Source organism: Cetorhinus maximus, unplaced genomic scaffold (assembly GCF_964194155.1).
Source record: "Cetorhinus maximus unplaced genomic scaffold, sCetMax3.hap1.1 HAP1_SCAFFOLD_636, whole genome shotgun sequence".
Lineage (NCBI taxonomy): Eukaryota > Metazoa > Chordata > Chondrichthyes > Lamniformes > Cetorhinidae > Cetorhinus > Cetorhinus maximus.
In genome coordinates, this window is record NW_027596578.1 from 135,234 (window position 1) to 158,287 (window position 23,054).

General features: G+C 43.3%; 1 protein-coding gene and 1 pseudogene across 4 annotated transcripts; one reads left to right on the top strand and one right to left on the bottom strand.

Annotated features, from left to right (window-relative positions):
* Positions 1-2,240: 2,240 nt before the first annotated feature.
* On the top strand, positions 2,241-15,069 carry LOC144674365 (uncharacterized). 4 transcript variants are annotated; one of them, XM_078535756.1, is made up of 8 exons: positions 2,241-2,357; positions 3,828-4,028; positions 4,830-5,013; positions 6,625-6,737; positions 8,026-8,150; positions 9,369-9,588; positions 10,987-11,081; positions 13,665-15,069. In XM_078535756.1, exons 2-8 carry the CDS (start codon positions 3,893-3,895, stop codon positions 14,328-14,330), a joined length of 1,539 nt encoding a protein of 512 aa, XP_078391882.1. In that variant the 5' UTR covers positions 2,241-2,357; positions 3,828-3,892; the 3' UTR covers positions 14,331-15,069. The 4 variants fall into 4 exon arrangements, with proteins under 4 accessions (XP_078391882.1, XP_078391881.1, XP_078391884.1 ...); XM_078535755.1 differs by lacking the exon at positions 2,241-2,357 and adding an exon at positions 2,526-2,650; XM_078535757.1 differs by lacking the exon at positions 2,241-2,357 and adding an exon at positions 2,994-3,122.
* Positions 10,360-10,609, bottom strand: LOC144674368 (small ribosomal subunit protein eS28 pseudogene; annotated as a pseudogene).
* Positions 15,070-23,054: the final 7,985 nt, after the last annotated feature.

Sequence of the window (23,054 nt, forward strand, 5' to 3'; positions counted from 1 at the left end):
AAGTTGGTTATGTAAATCGGTGGTTCTCAAACATTTTGCCCTCAGTCCATTTAGGTGGGTCAAAAGACCATTTACCAGTCCCACCCAACTTCTTTCACTCGCTGCCACCACAAAAAAATTCATCTGAATTATGGAAATTATAAATACATTTCTGCTTTTCTAACGTAAACTTATGTGCATTATATTTTTAATTAAACATAAGTAAATTATTTATTCATGCCATAAACGTATAGACGCTTTTATATTATAAACATTAATATGACAAGAGAACACGTTTATTTGAATCATTCTAATATGTGCTATGGAAATCATCACAATCTTCTTCTGGGAAATTAATACCTCACATCTGTATTAATTAAACAAAATCAACAGGACATAAATCTGTCTTACTAAACTACTTTGTTGTCGCCTGAGCTTATGGCGACTTGTGCTGTGCACACAGCATCCAGTCTGGTTGTGTGACATCACACGAGTACTGGGGTGAGGGTTCTGGAGTGTTCTCTCGTATTGCCTTGTGTGTCAGTGACTTGCGTTTTGGACCAGTCCATGGACCACCAGGAGGACCCAGTGATCTGTGGACCTCACTTTGAGAACCACAGGTTTAGAAGTCAACTAATGCCTTTAAAGAGGGGTAAAATCAATATCTGTTCAGAAGGGCATTGATGTTTAAAGAGACACCAATGAATAGCACTTTTTTCAGGGAGTGGCACAGACATGACAGACTTTCTGTGCTATTTGATTCCAGGCAATAGGAAGAGATTAGACCTTGAAATCCATACCATGGGATATTATTATATTAATGGTTAAAGTATTCATATGAATCTTTTTTTAAACGTAAATGTAAGCCCGTTTATTTTACGGAAAGACTACTAACAACACGGCCAACCTACATTATTGGTGTGTAGTGACACTGCACCATATAGAGTTTGGGATTAGGGGCAGTGCTTAAGGTTAGAGCTATTTTTTAGGATTAGGAATTAAGGTTAGAGTTAGTGGCTAGTGTTCGCGATTGAGGTTAGGGTTAGTGATTAGAGTTAGTGATTAGGGTTGGGGGTTAAGGTTAGAGTTAGTGGTTCGGTTTAGTGGTTCAGGTCAGAGTTCAGTGCTTAGGGTTGGTGGTTAGCCTTAGAAACCTTTTCTTATTATTGACTACATCCTTAATACCAGGCCCCTATTTTAGGAAGCAATGCTTCTGATAAAATACAACAAACAAGAATTTCAAACGTCAGATTGCTATCTGATAGCATATAGGGCCACAATGGATAGGAAAGACCTATTTCCCTCAGCAAGAGGTCAATAGTCAAGTGGCGTAATTGGTTTTGGAGGGAAGTTGAGGAGAATTTTTTTCACTATTAGGGTTGGAATCTAGAACACCTGCCTGAGGGAGTAATAAAAGCAGAAATCCACAACGCTTTTTAAAAAAAAACTTGCATATGAACTTGAAGTGCTGCAACCTTCAAGTGCATATTCAAGTATTTTTTTAAAAAGCGCTGAGGATTTCTGCCTCTACGACTCCCTCAGGCAGGTGTTCCAGGTTCCAACCCTAATGGTGAAAAAAGTTCTCCTCAACTTCCCTCTAAAACCAATTGCACCACTTGGCTGTTGACCTCTTGTTGAGGGAAATAGGTCCTTCCTATCCACTGTGGACCAAGAGCTGAAAAGTGAAATTAGGCTGGATGATGCTTTTGTTGCCGGCATGGAATGAGCCAAGTGGCCTCCTTCTGTGCTGTAATGACTCTGACGGATTTCCCCTCCTTCTGTTGAGTTCCTACTTTAAAAACACTATATAATCACAGGGTCATAGACATTTACAGCACAGGAGGAGGCCGTTTGGCCCCTCGAGTCCATGCCAGCTCTGGGTAGAGCAATCCATCGGTCCCATTCCCCAACCTATACCTGTTGCCCTCAAGTGCCCCAAGGTAATCACAGACTCTGGATGGAACAAGCTTGGTGGGCTGGATGGGCCTTTTTCTGCTATAGATCTAAGTTCTTTGAGATATGTGTTTCATGCGCTTTCTTAGAGGGGGAAAACACTTGTCAGAACCACATTGTTGTCAAAATGTTGTTTTAGTGGGTCAGTGTGAATGCCTGGGGCGTGTCTCTCGTGACCACAACAAAATGCCTCAAGACTTTTCCCCAGGTGACTGAAACTGGTGGATGGGGAGGGGGGGGGGTGGGGGTGGAAAGCATTGTCCATCAGGGTCACGGGGTTTCTGACGAAAATAAAATATAAGGACTTAATTTGCTCCAGTGTTTGTTTTGGCTCTGAGCAACTGGAGCAGTTTGCAGGTTTTGAGTATCTGAATGCCGGACAATTTACAACAAAAGAGCCTGAAACAACAGTCTGGAGATTGCTGGTGAGAAAGGAGAGGGTTAATGAGGATATGTTCATGTATTAATGAGGCTGGGAGTTATTTTGCACCGTGAGCCAGGCCGGGAGGGGGGCAATTGGGGGGGGGGCGGGGTGGACCTTGTCGTTGGGCTTGCGACATTTTCCCTTCTCCCTACACGGTCCGCATTCGGCGCCGGGTCTCCGCCCCCGGCGCACGCGCGCACCAGCTCTCGGATTTAAAATGCTGCGCGAGGCGGCGGTTGGGCCAACAGTCGTTGTCAAGGGCTGGCGTGCGATTGTGGCGGCCGCCCGTTTCAGGTCCGTCCCAGCCCCCGCCCCTAGCAAGCCGGCCCCCCCCCACATTCTCCCGCCATCCCCGCCCATGTCAAGCCGGCACCACCACACACACACTACACCACCTCCGCCCTCCTCCCCTACCGCCCCCCCCATCTCATCCTCCTCCTCCCCGCCCCCTCCCTCGCGCCTATGTCAAGCCGGCACCACCGTCACCTCCGCCAATATTGGGCCCATATCAGGCCGGCACCACAATCACACCCCCTCGCCCGCCCACCCACCCACCCACATTTGGGCCCATATCAGGCCGGCACCACTGCTGCTCACATCAAGCTCAGCCCTCCTCCCGCCCATGTGACGCACGTCCCTCCTCCCACCCATTATCAGGCCTGTCCTTCGCCCATATCCAGCCGGCCATTCCAGGCACTGTGCTCAACTCTTCTTTAGCTATCTCTCTCACCCTCTCTTCCCCATTTTCATCAGATAACCAAGCCTGGTGAGTTTAAGCAACACAATTCCCTTGCCCTTCAACCACTCCCACTCTTGACCCTCGACCGGCGGGCACCTTGCTTATCCCACCCACTCCACTCATGTGGCTGTTGCTTGTGCATGACCCACCCCCCGCTCTCCCACTGCACGGGCCATCGCTCTGTGTGACCCCCTTTTCCCACCTGAGGCTATTGCTTATGTATGGTTCCCCTGCCTGGGCCATGGTCACATGTTACCATTCCTCTTGAGTGACCCACATGGATGTTCCTCGTGTTAGGATATAACCGTATAATGTGACAAACAAGTCTACAAGACTGTTTTGTTCCAGCCCAACCTGATCCCGTTCCCACAGTAACATCATGAACTTCCAGGAGGGGGGCTCACCCCATAGTTACAGGAGTCAGTCTCTATTAAATCGGGGTTGGATCTCACCCATGCCGTGGTTGAGATCACTTATCTCAGTGCGGATCAGGATTTGAACCTTCCTGACCCGTGTGTCTCAGTACCACACTGAGTGGTGCTATCATCTGAGCTACTCTACGTCACTTTTACATTACATAAAACACACTTGCTTAAAAATAAACTCTTTATGAGTTGATCCAAAGCCAACTTTGATCCAGCCAGTCCTACCTGCAGATCACTGTACCATGTGCTACTTGGCAAACAAGTTTAGGATGTGGGTGGAGATTGGTAACTTGCCATTGTCCTTTAGACTCCTGGTGCTGGTACCTCCTCTCATGATGCAACTCCTCGATTTGCCGACATTTTGACCAAGAGATGGAAGACACCAATAATGTCGTCGAGACCGATGTTAGGGTTTCTGACTGTGTCACGACCAGCAATACCACTCCAAGCCAAGGCAGTCATAGCCCACCCGAGCAAGAAGTCAGCCTCGGTTCTGCACGAGCTGGAGGCAAGTAATTCCATTTTTTTGATCCACAGATTGTCCACGAAGATTTTGTGACATGAGCAGCAATGTTTGCAAACTGGAACTCGACAGCTGGAAAAATAAAGTCACTTTTTTCAACACGTCCTTTTTTTTTTGCTTCCTGGTGTGTTTGTCCTTTCCTAATGATTATGGCTCATGTCGTTTCCATGGGCACCAGCAATTTGGCCATTCTTCAAGAATGAGCATAAGAGTGAGCATTGCCAGCCTATTCAGCTGTAGAGGGCATCGCACCTGATCCTACCCTTATCTGCACTTTCCAGCAGGGGGCACTAAATAGTAATTGGGATGGGGACCCTCACTGCTTGCGTACTGACTCCTAATTGTAGAACTGATCACTGATATCAAGTAACTCAGCACAGGCAAGGGCATTCAACCCCGGTCCATATTGTTGAGTATCACAGCAGTGGATGCTTTTGCCCTTAGAACAGTTGTGCGAGTTTATGGACAACTTTGTGTATGTTTTGTTCCAGCCACCCACAAAGGGGAGATTACCTGCTCCAGCGTTTCTACCATGTACTGGGAGCCCATTATTGGAAAACTACAGGCACTGTGATTTTCGATGTACTGATTTTAATGAGTGGATTGTCATAACGCACCACTCCCCATTGAACACTCCTGGTGAAGACACAAGAGATCTCCCCTTTGTGGTTTCTAGCTGAGCTGCATCTACACCCACCCAATGCTTTATTTAATTTTGAATTTCTGCCTCCAGCTTTTAGCACAAGTTAATTTAGAACTAAAATTTCTTTATCTGTATAACTGTAGAGGAGGAAGGTCTATCGAATTGTGCATTGACAATGGAAGAAGGAAGTGGCAATCGTACAGAGAGCGCAGGGAATCAAAGCTGGGATTGTCCAGATTCTGCATCCTCTGAGTCGAATGAATACATTTCTGATTTGGACAGCATCGTGTCCGACGAGGAACTAACCGAGAGACATGACTATCTCAGGTACTCTCTGCAAGACATGTCAACTACCCCCAGCTGGCTTCTAAACTACTCCCCGAATCCCTCTGCATACTCTTATTGTAGAGTTAAACATTGAGTCAAATATTGCTGTTTGGACTGGTTAAGGTAGATACTCTGTGTAACACCTGAGCCACTGCTGTGCAGATTACTGTCTGATGCCCACGTGGTTAAACCAGACAATCCAGAAGGTCTATACTTAGTCTGTCCCCAGTCTATGCACTAGATTATCTGGACCCTGGGAGGCTGGTGAGAATCTAAAGAGTCTGTGAGGCCACCGGAGTTATGCCTGTCTGGCATCTGATTTCTGAATGTTTCTCTATTTGTTGCTTTAACAGCTCATCATTTCAGCTGTGTCCGGACGCAAAATGTTTTTTTGCCATAATGGAACTGTTTCCCTCCATGTAGCTGACACAGGAATCACTGGGACCATTTAATATTCCCATGGGGTAAAGTCTGAAATCTGCTCATCTATGAGGAGCTGGTCCAGTTACATGAAAGCATTCATGTTTTACACATGAGCTGAGGGTGAAAGGGAAATCTACCGTGATTCCAACCCTTCAAATATCCCATTACATTTGCTAGGAAAAGCACAGTCTGGTTGAGCCCTCCATTCTCCAATAACTTGCCAGCACCCAATTTGTCAGTTTAGACACATGACGACACCCTGGAAGCCTAAGGAATTGTGACCCAGCAAGAATGAGCATTTTCAGGAAAGCAGGGGACAAAAAAATGCTTTTTTCATCACTCGCAAATATCCATTATTGCCTATAGAAACCATTTGACCCCTAGATTAACACACAACCTAATAGCTTCAGTGCAAGGTAGTTACATTTACAGATGGCACCAAGCTTGGGATGGGAAAAGGGTGGAGGGGCTCGGACTTGGAGGGTGTAGTCAGTATGGTATAAGGAAGGTTTGCATTGGACTGGTAAGTGATAAATGGAAGTTGAATATAGACAAATCTGAAAGAAAGCTAGGAGGCATCTGCGCTCCATGAACAACGAGCAAAAAAGTGACATTTGCTGAAAATCTTATTTTACACAGATTGTGCAGCGCAGAAACAGGCCACTTGGCCCATCTCGTCTATGCTGGTATTTATGCTCCACATGAGCCTCCTGTGACCCTTCTTCATTTCACCCGATCAACCTATCCCTTTCTTGTGTTTATCCAGCTTCCCCTTAAGTGTATCTATACTATTCACTTCAAACGCTCCCTGTGGTAGCAAGTTCCACATTCTCAACACTCTTTACGGGTAAAGGAATTTCTCTTGAATTCCTGATTGGATTTGTTAGTAACTATCTTATAGAAAAACAGAAAATGCTGGAATCAGTCAGTTGGGTCAAGCAGCATCTATGTCGAAAACCTTTTGGGTGCAGACCGATTGTACTCTATAGATACAATAGAACTAGCCAAGTGGTGAAGAAACTTGTGGGGATTGATGCCTGGTGGCTTACCATGCCTAAACAATGATTAATGAAGAAAATGGGCACTGGATTGAGTTGCCAGATCAGCTAAGGTAAGGTTGGTGTTTTGCAGGGATGAGGCTAAATAAGCTGATGACCCTGTGACTGATTGTTGTTCTCTTTGCTGTAGGTCTCTGTTGCAGATCATTGGGGAACCTCCCCCATTTCAGTATTACACAGAGTTTGAGAATGCTATGAATAATCCAGGAGTTAAAAGTTCTTTCTCATTCCTGCATGCTGGAGGTAAGAGAATTGATGAGATCATATGGATGTAAACGTGTGTTTTCTGATTATGTATATATATATATATATATATATCTAATTGATCATTGTATTGGGAAATCACTTTAATTTTGACAAGTGTCATATTTCTTTCTCACAGGCTAAGTGGGTTGCTGGGAAGCTGCATTTCCTGCCCATCCCAAGTTACCCTGACAATAATTAAAATACCCTTGTAATTACTTTGGCTATGATGCTGTAAAATTATTTTGCTCATGTCCCCAGGTTGTGCTGTTTTATTTCATGTTATCAGACTCAAGTTAAAATATTTTATATTATAGTTACCGGGTTGATAGCAATGATGCTCCACAATAACAATTACAGGTGTTAATTGCTCCATAAGGCTTCATGTACTGTAGAAATTGCTAATTTCACGGAATAAATTTTTCTCCAATAGAAAGTTTGAATATAAATGATTGTCTTTTTAAGGAGGGAATCTCAGTCACTCAGATCCTAACACACGAATGAAGCCTGGAGCTGTTTATAAACCATTGAACATTCTGGTCATCTCAAACTGATGGAAGACATAACCTGACCCTTGTGGTGGACTTGAGCTGTGTCCTGCTGGGAGCCCTTTGCTGTGCCGGAATGGGAGATCTGTGGAAGGCACATAACTGTCTCCTGCAGTGACAATGGGGTGTTTCTGTTTCCCTACATGAATGATAAATTGTGCCGGGATGTTCTTGGGGAGGTTCAGGTCTGCATTTCCAGCTGTGTGATTTGCTGGGAAGCTAGGCAGTAGGCCTAGTGACTGAACAGCCACAGCTCTCTGGAGTAGCAAATTCCAAAGATTCACAACCGTCCGAGTGAAGAAATTTCTGCCCATCTCAGCCCTAAAGAGCTGACTGTCCACACAATCCTGGTTATCAGCCCCAGAATATATTTTATCTGGGGAAGGGGAAATCAGAATAAAAAATAAATATGCTGGACTCAATGGATCAGTCAGCATCTAGAAAAGGCATTTAGTCTCTCTCTGATGGAGTCTTCATCTAAAATATTAACCTTTAGTCAAACAAAGGTACTAAGGGATATATGGCAAAAGCCTATGATGTTAGGTCGCAGCTCAACCATGATCTCATTGAACGGTGGAACAGGCTCTGAGGGACTGAATGGCCTCCTCCTGTTCCTGTAAGCTATATATTTTCTTCTGATGCTGAAACCTGACAGACCCATTGTGTAAACCCAACATTTTTCTTATTCTATTCTCAAATACTGTGCAGAACTCTGGTAACAATGCTTTCTTTTTACCCAGGAGGGGGAGAGTCAGCCCATGATCAGTATGCTGCATTGTCGTCGGACAAAGATAAATCCGCAACATTTAACAGCGTTGAAGAGGCAGGCACATCCAGTTTAGAAAATGTTTCCCAGTATAGAAAGGTTTGAACTTTTCTTTCCGGTATCTATTCCGCCATTTCACTGGCTCGTCGATGCATTATTTCCAGCCCAGACCAGATTTTCAAGCCTATGCAAATGCTACTTTATAATCAACCTCTGATGTGTCTGAAGATAGTTGGATGGCTGCGCCTCCTTCCCTTTCTGAGGAAACATCCTGTTTCAGCACAGCGATTTTCCCTTTGAGAAAAGAAACTGAGAAAAAGCCATAGACAAAATCCTGTGTGCAGTGCTTCACGGCACAAAACTCCCAACAAATTCGGTTGGTGATCTCAGATTGCAGCTTCCATAGACTCAAACATTTATTCCACTGGAGTACGTGGGATCAGTGGCAGATCCCATCATTTAAATTTCCGTGTCAGGTGCCTGAAATGTCAAACGTCACCTTTTTTTCTGAAATACTCTGACCTGGTGTATATTCATAGCATTTCAATTTCCTACATTTGTTGTTGATTGTTTGGCTAGGTTCCCAACACCTGTTTTCCTCGGTGTTTAGAGTCAGGAGCCTGTTACAATGAGTAGGAAGAGCAAGCTTTGTAGCTTCCAGTGAGAGAAACCCTCCTGTTGATGCAGGTGCAACTGTGCCCCAGGTAGACGGAACCATTAAAATGCTAATTTTGGACTTTATTCTCCCCCTAGCGACTGCACTGCCACCAATGAATTAGGCTCTGGGTGGGAGGTGTAAACCAACCAACCAACCTTCCCAGAGCCAATGTTCGTTGCATAATGCTGTTGCCATGCTGAACCTTTCTATGCTGGGGCTCCAGTCTCGTGTGGTTATGCAAAACAGCCGGTATCATACAGGCTGCCTCTTCTTAGGGGAAGGGTCATCTGAAGGCAATTCTGAATTAGTCTTGTAGGCCCAGGGAGGAGCAAAAATGCACCTCCTGGGGTCCACAAAAATTATCTGGGCTGCAGCCGCTCCGGGACCGCCAACCCATTCTTGTCCGATACTCAGTTCTTTTGAATAATCGGATGGTTATCCACAGGTGACCAGTGCAATGCTGTTCATTTTGCACAGCTTTCAGACTAAATTTCTAAATCTTAAGTCTAATGTTGGTCATGGCAGCTGAAATGGATGTCTAATTTCAGAAACCTAGATCTTACTGGGCTCTTGGCGATAAATTATTCCCTTGGTTCAGTTTTCAGTCAAATCTAGCACAGCAGTCTTAGTACTTACAGATGTCTCTTTTTTTTGTTCAGGTGGAGCATTCAGGTGTTGTCGCTCCATTCTCCAACAGAACTCTGTCACATCCATCTTTCCACTCCTTTTATGCTGCTGTCTCGTCTCAGCAGTCGCAGATCTTGCCCGCTAAAGTCGATGACTCAAGATTTGAGAACCAAGACTCCATTGATTCCCACTCTAAGCCTGACCTCACAGTGAAATCTGAAGCCAGCTTCCTCCGTTCCCAAGACATTCACAGTAAGGCTGAGTAAAGAACTATGTAATAATATCATCACATTGGAGGGAGACTGTGGCATAGTGGTAATGTCACTGGACTACTAATCCAGAAACCTAGGCTAATGCTCTGGGGACATGGGTTCAAATCCCACCACGGCAGCTGGTGGAACGTAAATTCAATGAATCAGTCAAAAAAAATATCTGGAAGGAAAACTAGTCTCAGTAATAGTAACCATCATCAATTGTCGTAAAATCCCATCTTTAGGAAAAGAAATGTGCCGTCCTTACCTGGTCTGCCCTATGTGTGACTCCAGACCTACAGCAATGTGGTTGACCCTTAATGCCCTCAAAGGGCAATTAGGGATGGGCAATAAATGCTGGCCTAGCCAGCGACACCCATATCCCATAAAAAAATATATAAATTGAAGAATGTGACTCACCACTGCTTTCTCGAGGACAATTTGGGGTGCACAATAAACACTGCCCTTAACAGGGATGCCCACATGGTGCAATTTTATTTTTCTCTTTATTCTTTCAAGGGATGTGGGCATTGCTGGCAAGGTAAGCATTTGTTGTCCATCCCAAATTGCCCTTGCAGCTGAGTGGCTTGCTAGGCCATTCAAAGGGCACTTAAGAGTCAGCCACATTGCTGTGGGTCTAGAGTCACATGTAGACCAGACCAGGTAAGGATGGCAGAATTCCTTCCCTAAAGGGTATTTTTTTTTAAATGATTACTTATTTATAATGTTTATTGTCCCATTTTGTAAAAAAAAACTTTGTGAAAATGTCCATAACCAATTGCTTCAATAGCAGCTTCAGCTGACATCAGTTTTGACGATCTGTTATCGTAATCTTCTTGCTTCATGTTCATATTTCAAAAGTGTTAGCACATCTCCAACACGGACTGGATCTTTCACATTTTGAATGATTGATCGGTTGCTGTCATCCATAAATTTCACACGGACCTGAGTACACTGTTCCTGGGATCCTGTACTTTAGTAACCCAGGCCAGTTTGACAGTCTGAGTCCGTGGACCCTCCATGATGCTGGACCAGATGTGTTTTTACGACAATTAATTATAGCTGTCATGGTCACTATTACTGAGACTAGCTTTCAATTCCAGATTTTATTAATTGAATTTAAATTTCACCAGCTGCTATGGTGGGATTTGAACCTGTGACCCCAGAGCATTAGCCTGGGCCTCTGGATTACCAGTCCAGTGACATTACCATTGCATCACCAATTGCTCCTAAATAGGAATATTGAAAAAAACTCCATGCTTAGTTTTCTTTGATACTCTTATGACGCACTTTGAATCTGATGTTACATGAAAGATGTTGTTTAAATGTGAATTGTTGGTGAGAGCTATGTAAAAGAGAAAGTCTAAAGTCTCATCACCTTTCCGCTTTTCTGTTTCAGTGCCAGCTATCCATCAATGTGAGTTTTTCTACACTGACCCATTGCTGCCATCTGGTTATCGGGTTTATAACCATCTTTCACTTCCCACACGCCAGGTAATGAGGTAACGGTTGGAAAATGTAGATGGTTCAGATGCAGCATTTTTGCAAAGAGTCTTCTTCATCTGGCCTCCGGTGCATCCCTGATTTTCATTGCTCCGTTGGTGGTTATGCCTTCGGCAGTGACGGCACTAATTCTGAAATTCCCTCCCTAAATCCCTCTCTCTTCTATTTAAGGCGCTCCTTAAAACACATCTCTTTGACCAAGCTTTTGGTAACCTGTCTTAACATTTCCTTGTGTGGCTCAGTATGAAGCACTTTGGGGCATTTTACAATGTTAAAGGTGCTATAAAAATGCAAGTTGTTGGTGTCTTGACCACTCTTTGGGGTTGATTTCGCATTTGCCAGGTGGTAACAGCCTCAAAATGAGGTCGGTAGCCCAATTATCTTGTTAACACCAGTGATGTGGCTGTCCATTTATAAATAACGCCGGCACTGCAACCTTACACTGAGTGGGAGCAGCTTGGCTTTCAGACCATGAGGGCGAAGTGGAGGAAGAAACGGATGCGCAGATTGAAGCACAAGCGGAGGAAGATGAGGGCAAGGTCTAAGTGAAGCCCCCAATTGGAGAACAGCAATACCATGGTGACTGGCAGCTGTGTTGGAAGTTTTGGCTTTGTCAGTAGTCAGTGAATGATTTTCAAGCTTTCATGTTTCAGGGGATACCTGTTTGTTTTATCAGTTATGAAACTTTGTTTTGGAATGTGTTTTATGCAGTTTTTGATGTTATAAAATAAAAAAAAATTGAAAACTTTAAAAATAAATAAATAAATAAATAACGCCTACCACCAGGTGCTTCAGGTGATAGGACCTATTTTAATCTGGAAATTATGGTCCTATGATGTAAATACTGACTGCCATTTTAAGTAGGAACTGCTTGGGCAGGCTTTGGTCAGTTCCACAAGGAATGGAAGAGGCCCCTCTGAAGGTAATTTTGAATCCAGGGACCACAAAAATAATCTGGGCCCCTACCACTCTGGGACCCTCCCTGCTACTCACCTTGCTAGTAACAGCTCTAGCCCATTCCATTGCTCAATCTGACAGGCTGCACCAGGACACCCACTTCGTGCCCTGCAGCTTGCCCAGTATTTATTTACCTTATTTTTGCCCGAATTTACATGAGTAGGAAACCTAAAAGCTGCCAAAAAGGTCAACATCTAATTCTTATTGTCCGCTTGACTCTATTGAAAGGTGCCAGCACCTTTAACCTATTTGATGATTATGAAAATCAGAAGCAGAAATTAGGAATTTTAAAGGTGCTTGTTTAGTTTGGGTTGGGGATGGTAATACCTCTGTATTGCTAAAATCATCTCCCTGATCAATTATAGACTTGCAAAACTCTGCTGTTAAGATAAGAGAGCCCACTTCAGCAACTTAATGGTGGGATCTTCGCAATTGTGCTGTTTGCCCCAGGATAAAAGTTGAACAATCAACAATATGAAAATGCCTCCAGGTTGCTCTATTGTCTTGGTGTGGATTCAGTTGCTTTGTTTCACCTTTTTTTGCCACCCCCAAAGCCACAATCCTCCCTCAACAGACCACCGAATCAGAGATTTATCTAATACGCTCTCTGGTATTTCAGCCAAGTAGAATTTACTGTACTAGAATCATACAGCACAAAAGGAGACCTTTCGGCCCATTGTGCCTCTGCTGACTCTTTGAAAGAGCTACCAATTGGTCCTACTCTCCATTGCCCTACAATCTTTATTGTTTCAAGAATTCACCCAATTCCTTTTTGAACATTACTAATGAATCTGCTTCCATTGCCCTGTCAGGCAGACCATTAAAAATCACAACTCACTACTAAAAAGATTCACAACTTCCCTCTCGTTCTTTCGTCAATTATCTTAAATCTGTGACCTCTGATTACTAACCCTCCTGCCAGTGGAAACAGTTTCTCCTTATTCACTCCGCCAAAACCCTTCATAATTTTGAACACCTCTATTAAGTCTCCTCTCAACCTTCTCTGCTCTAAGGAGAACATTAATTTACCCAAAAAGCACTTCCAACTGCAGACACATATTCGATTCAGTGAAGTTACTGTTCTCTGCATTACACAGGAGAGATGATGCAGGACTTTCCTCTCTCCTACCCGGATGGTACCAATTATTTTCCATAGGGACTGGCAGCTCTGCTGTACCTTGGCTAAGTGTGAATCTGGACCTTAGCATTGGGAGGTGATTAGAATACAAACAGCTTTAGTGAAACCCAATCCTATCCTCGACCAATAACCCCAACAAAAACTATGGATGGTGGTGTTCCCCCACCCTTAGCACAGGGCACTGTGGCCAATTGTTGAACCCCAACAGGTGTCTCTGTTGCGGTCAGCTCACCCAGCACAGCTGGGGAATGAAGAATAAGAATTTTCCCGAACATGTGGACCAATCCTTCCCTGTCTTTCAGCACTTGCCACTTGCTAAGAGCAGGAATTTCGATCCAAGTGGGAGGTCACTGTACTATCGTGATTCATCACCCCAGTGAAGTTCTTGATTATGAATTTGAATTATCTTTGTTATTTCATAGCTACTGGAGTTGGTAAAATTAATCATACTAACAATTACAATCCTATTGATTCTGCAGGTGCTTCAAGGTTTAAGACTCAACACTCCTTCTCCCATCATGTCTGCATGTGTGGCTCCAAACATTCAGAGAGAGAAGCACACTCCTTCCAGTCATGCTCCTCACTCTTTCAACAGTTGCCAGGAGCAGAGCAGCCCTATATCTAATGCTGAGCGTGATGCCATCAGCACCTTGCTGGACCTTAGCCAGTGCGGTCAGTTAGACAGCACAGGGCTAGACGCCCTGCAGTGCACACACAAGAGCAAATGTGTTCACCAGTCGTCAGAGGATCTCCAGGACATCGGAATGAATGGTGTTAACTTACCAGCCAACTTGGGAAGCTCAGATATAAAAGACTGTGCTGACACCAAACAAAAGCTCCTCCCATTTCTTAACAACTGGAGCAATTCCTCCTTTGAGTCTTCTCCAAACACAGAGCTTTATAAAATCTGCCCCATAGCTGAGCCTGAATGTGAATACTCCACTTGGCAGCATAAATCCAGTGATTCCACCCAGACATCCACAAAATCTGAATCTAGACTGATGGGCACTTCCTCAGAGGCCGACATTAAAACTTTTGACTCTGCAAAGTCATTGTGCACTGGAAGCGAGTCTGTAGACTTCATGGACGTTGTGTCAGAAGTTGCTCAGGAAGTTGAAGTCAGCAATTGTGATTTTCCTACATAATATTGAAAGATTAGAGAGTAATGGAAAAGATAAAACAGGCCACAGAAGAAGAAGTGAAACAGCGTTATTGTGACCTGAGAAGGGCAGGATGGCAGATGAGAGCAAGGGTTGACAGCCAAAGATTTTATCCCATGTTGAAACTAGTTTTAATTCAGCTTCAGAAATTCAACATGGCAAAGTTAGTCTCCGTCCAGCTTGTCAAGTTGTCCCTCATAGCTCCCACACCGATGTTAGTGAGTATTGGGGTGAAATGGAGCAGGTACACTCAGTATAAACGTAACATGGCTGAGACATGTTAAGATGGTTAAAATTTGTGATCTTTCTTTCTGAAAGGTACTGAGACACACAAGTGATCTACAACTAGGAAATCAGCTAGTAGATGCTAGGTATTTGCACTGAATTGAATTCTACTTGTTTAATCTCTCAGAATTCACTCTCCAAGTAAGAAAATTGATCAGTAAGTGAAAATTTGGTGATTGATAGAAATGATTAAAGGAACCAATAGTCTTGTTTTAGAGTTTATGTCCTGAGGAATGTGAAGCAGTAGCTACCAGTTTTTAGTTACCCATCTTGAGGAGTTAGACTCAACGAAAGGGTTGAGTGAGAAATGGTGGAGACAGAAGTTAGGTCTTACAATGTCTAAATAATTTGTTTGAATGCACAGTGAGGGGTCAGAAAAGTGCAGGTTTCCTGAGACAAAGCTGTACAGTGAAGTGAGAAAAACACTGATCTCAATCAAATCAACAGGATTGAGTGATGTTCAGGAAAGTCACAAACACATGTTTGCACGAAATAAAAACAAAGTGCTGGAAAAACTCATCAGGTCTGGCAGCATCTGTGGAGAGAGAAACAGAGTTAATGTTGGAGTTGAGTATAATATGACTCTTCTTTGGAACAGAAGAGAAACAGAAATGTGATGGGATTTATGCTATTGAAAAGGGGAATTGATCAGTTGGAGAAAAAAGGGAAGGTCAGGAATAGATTAGAGGGTGGGTGAGATTAAATCACAAAGATGTCATGGAACAAAAGGCAGAGAGTGGGAATGGTAATTGTAAAGGAACAGAGCATTGGTCCAGAGTAGGTGTCAATAGCAGAATAAAGATCAGCGCTATCTGAAAGCAAAATAGCAGAATGTGTTAATAGCAGAATAAAAGTCAGTGCTGTCTGAAAGCAAAATATGAGAACTTGGACAGACTGGCACTAGGGATAAAAATACAAACTGGAGGACAGAGTTCATGGTCTGAAGTTGTTGAACTCTGAGTCCAGAAGGCTGTAAAGTGCCTAATTGAAAGATGAGATGCTGTTCCTCAAGCTTGTGTTGGGCTTCACTAGAACATTGCAGCAGGCTGAGGTGTCCTCAACAACTTAAGACCATGAACTCTCTCCCTAATTTTGTACTTTTTCCCCCTAGTGCCAGTCTGCATCTTGTTCTTATGTTTTGCTTTCAGACAGCACTGACCTTTTATCCTGCTATAAACCCTTACTCGGGACCAATGGTCCATTCCTTTAGTACTACCATTCCCACGCTCATCGCCTTTTGTTCCATGGCATCTTAATGATTTAATCTCCCCTGCCCTCTAAACTATTCTTAACCTTTCCTTTTTTCTCCACCTGACCCTCCCCCCTTTCTTCAACAGCATAAAACCCATCACATTTCTGCCTCTATTCATTTCCAAAGCGTCGTATTAGACTGGAAATGTTAACTCTGTTTCTCTCTCCACAGTTGCTGCCAGACCTGATGAGTTTTTCCAGCACTTCCTGTTTTTATTTCAGATCTCCAGCAGCTGCAATTTTTTTGCTTTTATTTATGTTTGCATGAAAGAGATTGGATTTTGGTACAAGGTTTTAACACATTTAAGAATTCAGATGACTTCACAAATCACTTTTGAACTCGGAGGAATAATGTAAACTGGGAAATTTATTCAAGGTTAATCTTTTGATGGAGGAAGCATTGAAACAGTGCCTACAATGTGTACAGTGTTAAGGTTATTGACAGGAGAAACATCCCCACGGACTAGACCACTGAATCACATCTTTTGTGCAAAATTGGACAGAAGTGTTTCTCAAAATTCCAGATGTTCTGTAAAATCTCATTTAATAAAAATGGAATTTGACTTATTCAGCCATGGTAAACCAATGACATTATTGATGAGATTTAATTTTGTGGTAGCGTGAAGGCACTTTAACCATAACAGCCCAGTTTACAAAATACATAACATCCTTCAATCACACGGCAGTCTCCGAGTTTGTACCTAATCTGAAGTCAGAGTCTTGGAAGTGATTTTGTTAAGGTTTTGACTTGTGTTTCTTAATGTCGGATAGTAAGACTGCAGTCAAATGATAATAGAGAGATTTACTATTTGACAATATTTAATTAAATTCACAAGGAAATAGCAAATTTATTTTTTTGGGGTAAAATGTTTATATTTGTTTGGAATGTTGTGTTAAATGCAGAGGATTCACAAGGAATCAACTCCAAGCAGCAAAAGAGGCGAATGAAATGATGTTACAAGTGCAACTGCATGATAGACTGTAAGAAAGCAGCTCTCAACTCATGATCTGAGAATAAGCAGGGATATTTTACCATGCTTCTTCCTCTTTTATCTGTTCTCCATGTTACACGGAATTGCATAAATGTTCGTTGATCAGCCTTCATATCAACCATCATTTTTTGCATTTGGTTGGTGGTATTACAGCCCAATGTGCTTCCTGCTACTGACACTCCCTATTTATGGGGACTGGCACCAATACATACTGACTTAATTGCACCAGTGGCTGTTTTTCCTGTGGCCAACAAGTCCTGGAGTGGGACTTGAACCCAGGGCCTTCCAGCTCAGAGGCAGTAGCACTACCAACTGTGCAGCTCGGGCTCCAGGATACTGTACTATACATATCATACAAAACTGTTTGTATATTTGGGAGTAACAAGTTTGATGAAAATTGAGGCCAAACTGTCTTGACAGTGCCCAGTGTCTAAAAATAAATACATTTAAAGTTATTCATTATCAACGTAACTTTATTTTGTCCCTTTGGTTTTTCCCAGCTGTGCTGACTCATGCTGTGTGGAGTTTTGGCTTCCTTATTTAGGAAATGGTATAATTGCCTTCGAAGCAGTGCAGAGAAGGTTCACTCGACTGATTTCTGGATGAAAAGGTTGTCTTATGAGGAAAGGTTGGACAGACTGGGCTTTTATCCATTGGAATTTAGAAGAACGAGAGGTGATCTGATTGAAACATATATCCTGAGGAGACTTGACAGGGTGTGTGCTGAGAGGATATTTCCCCTTGTGGGAGAATCTAGAACTACAGGACACAATTTAAAACTCAGGGGTCTCTCATTTAAGACAGAGATGAGGAGAATGTTTTTCTCTGAGGGTCGTTAGTCTGTGGAATTCTCTTCCCAGAGAGCAGTGGAGGCTGGGTCATTGAATATTTTTAATGCTGAGTTAGACAGATTCTTGACTGTCAAGGGAGTCAGAAGGTAGAAGGGGTAGACAGGAAAGTAGAAGCTACAATCAGATCAGCCATGATCTTATCAGATGGCAGAGCAGGCTTGAGGGGCTGAATGGCCTGCCCTTAACTCATATGTATGAGGAATACTGTCACAGATCCAGGGCACATTCCAGATCACTCCCTGTCCTGGCTAGCAAGTGTTGATGGGTACCTAACTAAAGTGACATGCACAGTTAAGACCGATCCTGTCCCCCAACACATTTTTCAGCAGAATTGTATTAGAAACATTGGAGATCCAGGTAGCACCTTGTTCCTGAAGTTCCTAGGCCCTTCCAGTTAGCCCAAGAATCAGAGCCACTGCTTATTCCTTTCAAGGGCAAAAGTTTTGGCAGGCAAGCAATCCCCTGAGTTGGGATCAAGTTGTACTTAAGGCTAAGACTAAGAGTGCAGGTGGGAACCCCCTGGAGGCAAAGAATTTTTAAGGGTTAACTCCTTAAACAGAGAGCCATGAAGTTACTGAAGGGGGTCTCGGACAGCAGATTTTCTGGTGACATTCTGCAGGCAGGCGTTGAAGATTTGCCTAAGGTTTCCAAGAGCATTAAGGGCCCTCTTGCTAACCTCCACATAACAAGGGGACTGTGAACTTTTATAGTTGCAGACATAGACAAGTAGCCAACAGTACTTCACCTGAGAATTTCAGCACTAAAACTCCTCCAGAGAGGCAACACAAGTCTGGAAGGATAAGGTCTAAGCTGTACAGCAGAGACCTAGTAGAATTCTCCCACTAATTTTACTAGAAATGTACTGTTGCATTTCTTTTACAAGAAAATTAATCTCATCTGTACAGAGCCAACAGATCAGGTTACAACCTGATATTCCTAATATACAATGGTTCTATACACTCTACATGCATCAAAAAATGGATTTGCAGCAAGGCAGGCCTTTTAGATAATTATCAGAACTTGCTGTTTATAAGGTTCCAATGGTAGTCTTATATTGTGGCAGAAATTATTGAGGAAACAAGGCAGTTAAGTCTTAACTCCCAGATGACGTCCACACCTATCGTTACCCAGGGCCTGCAATCACCTCCAGTCAGAGGACACCCATCTCTGGCACCTCTGCTTCACTAAGATGCCACATAGCTAATGACATAGCTCGGAGGCTGATGACAGACAACCTGCACCACAGGTTCTTGCCACGGACATGAAGCTTATCCCTGAATTAAACTTTCATACCCAATCCTTCCAAATCACCACAGGGTGATATGCCAAATTAATCAATTAGCTCTCCAGGAGTGCATCAAGTATATGACAGATCCCTCAACAGGAGAAAACATTCATTACTTTTCTTTGGGGGGAAAATAAAGGCATGAATTTAACATAGCACAGAACTTTCCCCAAGAGTATAATACCATATCTTAACAGACGGTTAATTGCTCTCAACAGGCAAGGTGTATCTTGGCCATATTGTGTCCTAAATGGCAACCCATCTTATGCAGCAGCATATCCATTTTGGCCACCACAAAACAAGGAACTGAGCACTGCATCACTCAATCAATCACCTGCCCATTGGCTCCATTTCATACCTCCAGTGTATTTCTTCCAAATCGAGTATTCATAAAGGATAAAATGATTTTTCCCTCAGGTGCAACCACTTATCATTAGGTGGGCTCATCTTTTTAAATTTGAGCAGCTAACCAGGTTTTCCACTTGCTCCAAGTTATCTCCAAGAGCTGGCAGCTTAACTAGTCAAGGAATCTGCCCTGGCAAAAGCTCAGGGCCAGCTTAACTGAAGTAAGTATTCACAGGACGCATTTAATAATGAATAAAAAGTTAGGGCTCAAATACTGATTTCACACATGTATAGTCATAAAAGATAGTGAGAGAAGATGAAGAAAAATAGTGGATATTGGATTCCCTGGAGGGTTATAGGTTGAAATGCAATCAAGCATTATTGTGGCCATATTCCATTTATGATAGGTCACTTGACTTGAAATGTTAACTGTTTCAACTCCACAGATGCTGCCTGACATTCTGAGATTTTCCAGCTTTGTTTTTTCATTACATATTTCATGACATTGATGATTCGCAGAAATATTCAGTCTGGTCAACAGTTTTCTAACACCGATTCCCTACCAAAGACCAATAAAACAAGAATACCTACCATTGGCCTGAGATCTCTACCTTCTCTCAAGAAATGTTAGACAAGGGACCAACAACGTAAAAGCCCTGGATCCGTATCGGAACAATGTTTCCAAAACATACCAGCAGAGGGATGAAGGGGCAGGGTTGAACTTCATAGCCAAGTCATCTGGCATCATTTTCACCCTCACTTAACCGAGGGGTGTTAAGGAGGGTGAGAGCTGGCACCCTTGAACAAGCCCAAACAGCATTTTCAACCTGATCTGATCTCAAATCCTGAATGCAGACAGTTTGTTGCTAGACAGCATATGGAATCGCAGTGGGAAAATGTCAAGTCAATCTCAATTACTGACAGGTCCAAGTGACACTGACATTGGAATCCCTTTATAAATAGAAGAATGTGCACCATCCTGTGCTCTGTTTGATTGCATCTTTCCTCCTACAGACAGAGAATAATGGGCACTCAGGAATGAGATGCAAGCAGGCTGGAATCAAAACAGGAGTTCCGATAGTTTACATACAGGGGCCAGTTTTAGGAAAACACATTTTGCCCAATAGACCAGACCAGCTCTGCGTGATTTTCCACCTATTAAACAGTGGATAAAATTAGCATGCCCTGGGCAGACAATAGATCCCTTTATTGTGCCTGAGGATTGCCACTGCGCATTCAAATCATTTCAGGATAGGATTAATAAGAGGCACATAGCAGACACCATAGTAGCAGAGTAAGCTGCCAGATGGATTTATTCACAAAGTTATTTGCAGAAGTAGGCAGAACAGGCAGTTACTGACGTCAGTTCCAGTAGCAGCAGCTTTTGTGAAAGGGTTAAACGGACAAGCCAGTCCAGTTCATGGTCTTTGCAGAAATTGATTCCAGGTCAGTCGGACTGTGGCTGCTTGATTCCCGCACCTCCCTCAAAGTTATAGAGGCATTCCTGCCTGTTAGAGCAATGCAGCCTCAGGTCTGAGAAGGCAGTCTGCAAGGCCTGTGCCTTTAAATTAAGCAGGCAGCTCCATAACACATATGAAAGCATGACTACCAGGGGAATCTAGTGGCCACTGTATGTCAGAGCAATCCTGATGAGATTGCAACATCTGTCTGCTGAGAATCAATAACGTTTGGGTTGTCTGGCTACCTTCCTACATCTGAGAAAAACAAAAAAAATTGAAGGAAAATTGCAGGCAGTCAGGAACAGAAGCCATTTTAGAGATGGTATTTTATTTTTGAAAAGGATGTTTTTAGGCAGGAAAATGGACAAAATTATGTAGCATACATTCAATAAAAAGCAACTGTCTTTATCTGGTAACGTACAGAGTTCCTGTCAGCTTCTGGGCACTCCCTCAGCACCCTGCACCTGTGCGGTAGAGAATAACATTGAGATATCTGTTACTGTAGTCTGTACGTAGCTTGGTGTCAGCTCCTGTCTGCCTACAATACATGATTAAAAAGGAAATAATGTACTCCCTTTTAGAACTGTATGGCTCATTCACAACTATGCCAACGCAGTATGGCCATGCAATACATGTCTGTGTATGTGCACTGGTCCACATATGCGCAGACATCCAATGACGTCTGCTGGAGCCTGCAACCTTGGAGAAGGGGGAAGAATGAAGAAAGGCAATAAGCTCTAACACCCACAGCAATCTACAATCCACTTACATTAGTGTCCGCACGGAGCGGTTCCAGGAAGCTGAGCGGGGGCGAGCGCAGCCTCAGCGACACCAAGTCTTACATTAGATAGTGAGACAGAGTTTTGAAAAACTCACCAATACGATTACAGTTAAAAAAAAAATCCCAAGGAAAAGATTTTAGTTTCTGGTCTGTAAATCCTTTCTAACCCCCTGTAAAAGGAGTTTCCAAAATCCATCACTGTCAGTTCAGGGTAGAAATTCATTCTCTCTTCCTGCTGCCAGGGACGATGATGACCGTGCATGTGCCCTGCTGCACATTGCCCCCTATCAAGTTGGTGGTCATTAATCTGGGCCTACAACTGAGCATGCATGCATTGGCAGCAAACGCAGTCCTCATTCACATCTCAGTGTTAGCTCATATGTAAGAGAAAATGAACGATTCACTCCTATCCGGTGTATGCATTGACACCACTCTATACTGATTTAGATATGAAAAATTGGGTCATATCGCTGACCTGCAAAGCAGCCTCTTTCACAACAATGTGCTGAGAACGGATGATTTTAATTTTGATAAGAATTCTTATTTGCACTGCAGCTCACGATTAGCAATGACATAACCAGAATCGTTGTTCTCACAAGTGCGGGCGGTCAATAGCGGCTCTCCAGCAGTACAAAGCAAGCACCTGATCACACTATCAACTTTAAATTCCCCTCCTATTCACACACCTTCCAGACTTGGATATGAAACGCCTGCCTAACTTGGACCCTAGAACAGGCTACCGAACGCCAATCATAATGGGTGCAATGGGCCCAAAGAGGATGCCCATCCCCCTGACTATCTCAGGGCAACCAGGGAGGGGCTTTTCCATCATCACCCAGACTTCAAGAACAAAAAAAATTTAGGGACACAGAAATAGGCCACTCAACCCTCGAGCCTCTCCTGCCATTAAATGAGATCATGTTTGATCTGCAACCTAACTCCATACACCTGCCTTTGCCCCATATCCTTTAGTATCTTTGGTTAACAAAAATCCACCAATCTGAGATTTAAAATTAACAATTGCTCTAATGTGTATTGTTTGCAGAAGTGAGTTCCAAACTGTACCAGCCTTTGCACGTAGAAGGGTTTCCTAACTTCACTCCTGAAGGGTCTAATGTTTAGATGGCCCCTAACCCTAGGTAAGAGACAAGCTGCCTTCCCAATTCTTGCAAATTTCCTGATTTGCTGCAGAATCCCAACTCCTATCCTCACAGTTATGGATGTTCTACTGATCGGTTCTGAAGCAAGTGTCGCTCTCTCTGATTTAACCGCACTCGCTGTGCTTCACTGAAATACCTGTGACAGCTGAAACATGCAATCTGGACTCTAGCCAGTATACTTGTGTGGGTGCACTTGAAAAGGCAGAGAGAGTTCTGTGTTTATAAATCACCACAGCGAGCAGCAAGGAACTATCCTGTAGACAGTTTTAGCCGCTATCGCCCTAAACACGAATGTTCCT

What these genes read in the sequence shown, in the direction of transcription:
- LOC144674365 (XM_078535756.1), top strand. Translation starts at nt 3,893, where the DNA reads ATGGAAGACACCAATAATGTCGTCGAGACCGATGTTAGGGTTTCTGAC. An exon ending in GAGAGACATGACTATCTCAG is followed by an intron (nt 5,014 to 6,624) that starts GTACTCTCTGCA and finishes TCTTTGCTGTAG; the next exon opens with GTCTCTGTTGCAGATCATTG. An exon ending in ATGTTTCCCAGTATAGAAAG is followed by an intron (nt 8,151 to 9,368) that starts GTTTGAACTTTT and finishes TTTTTTGTTCAG; the next exon opens with GTGGAGCATTCAGGTGTTGT.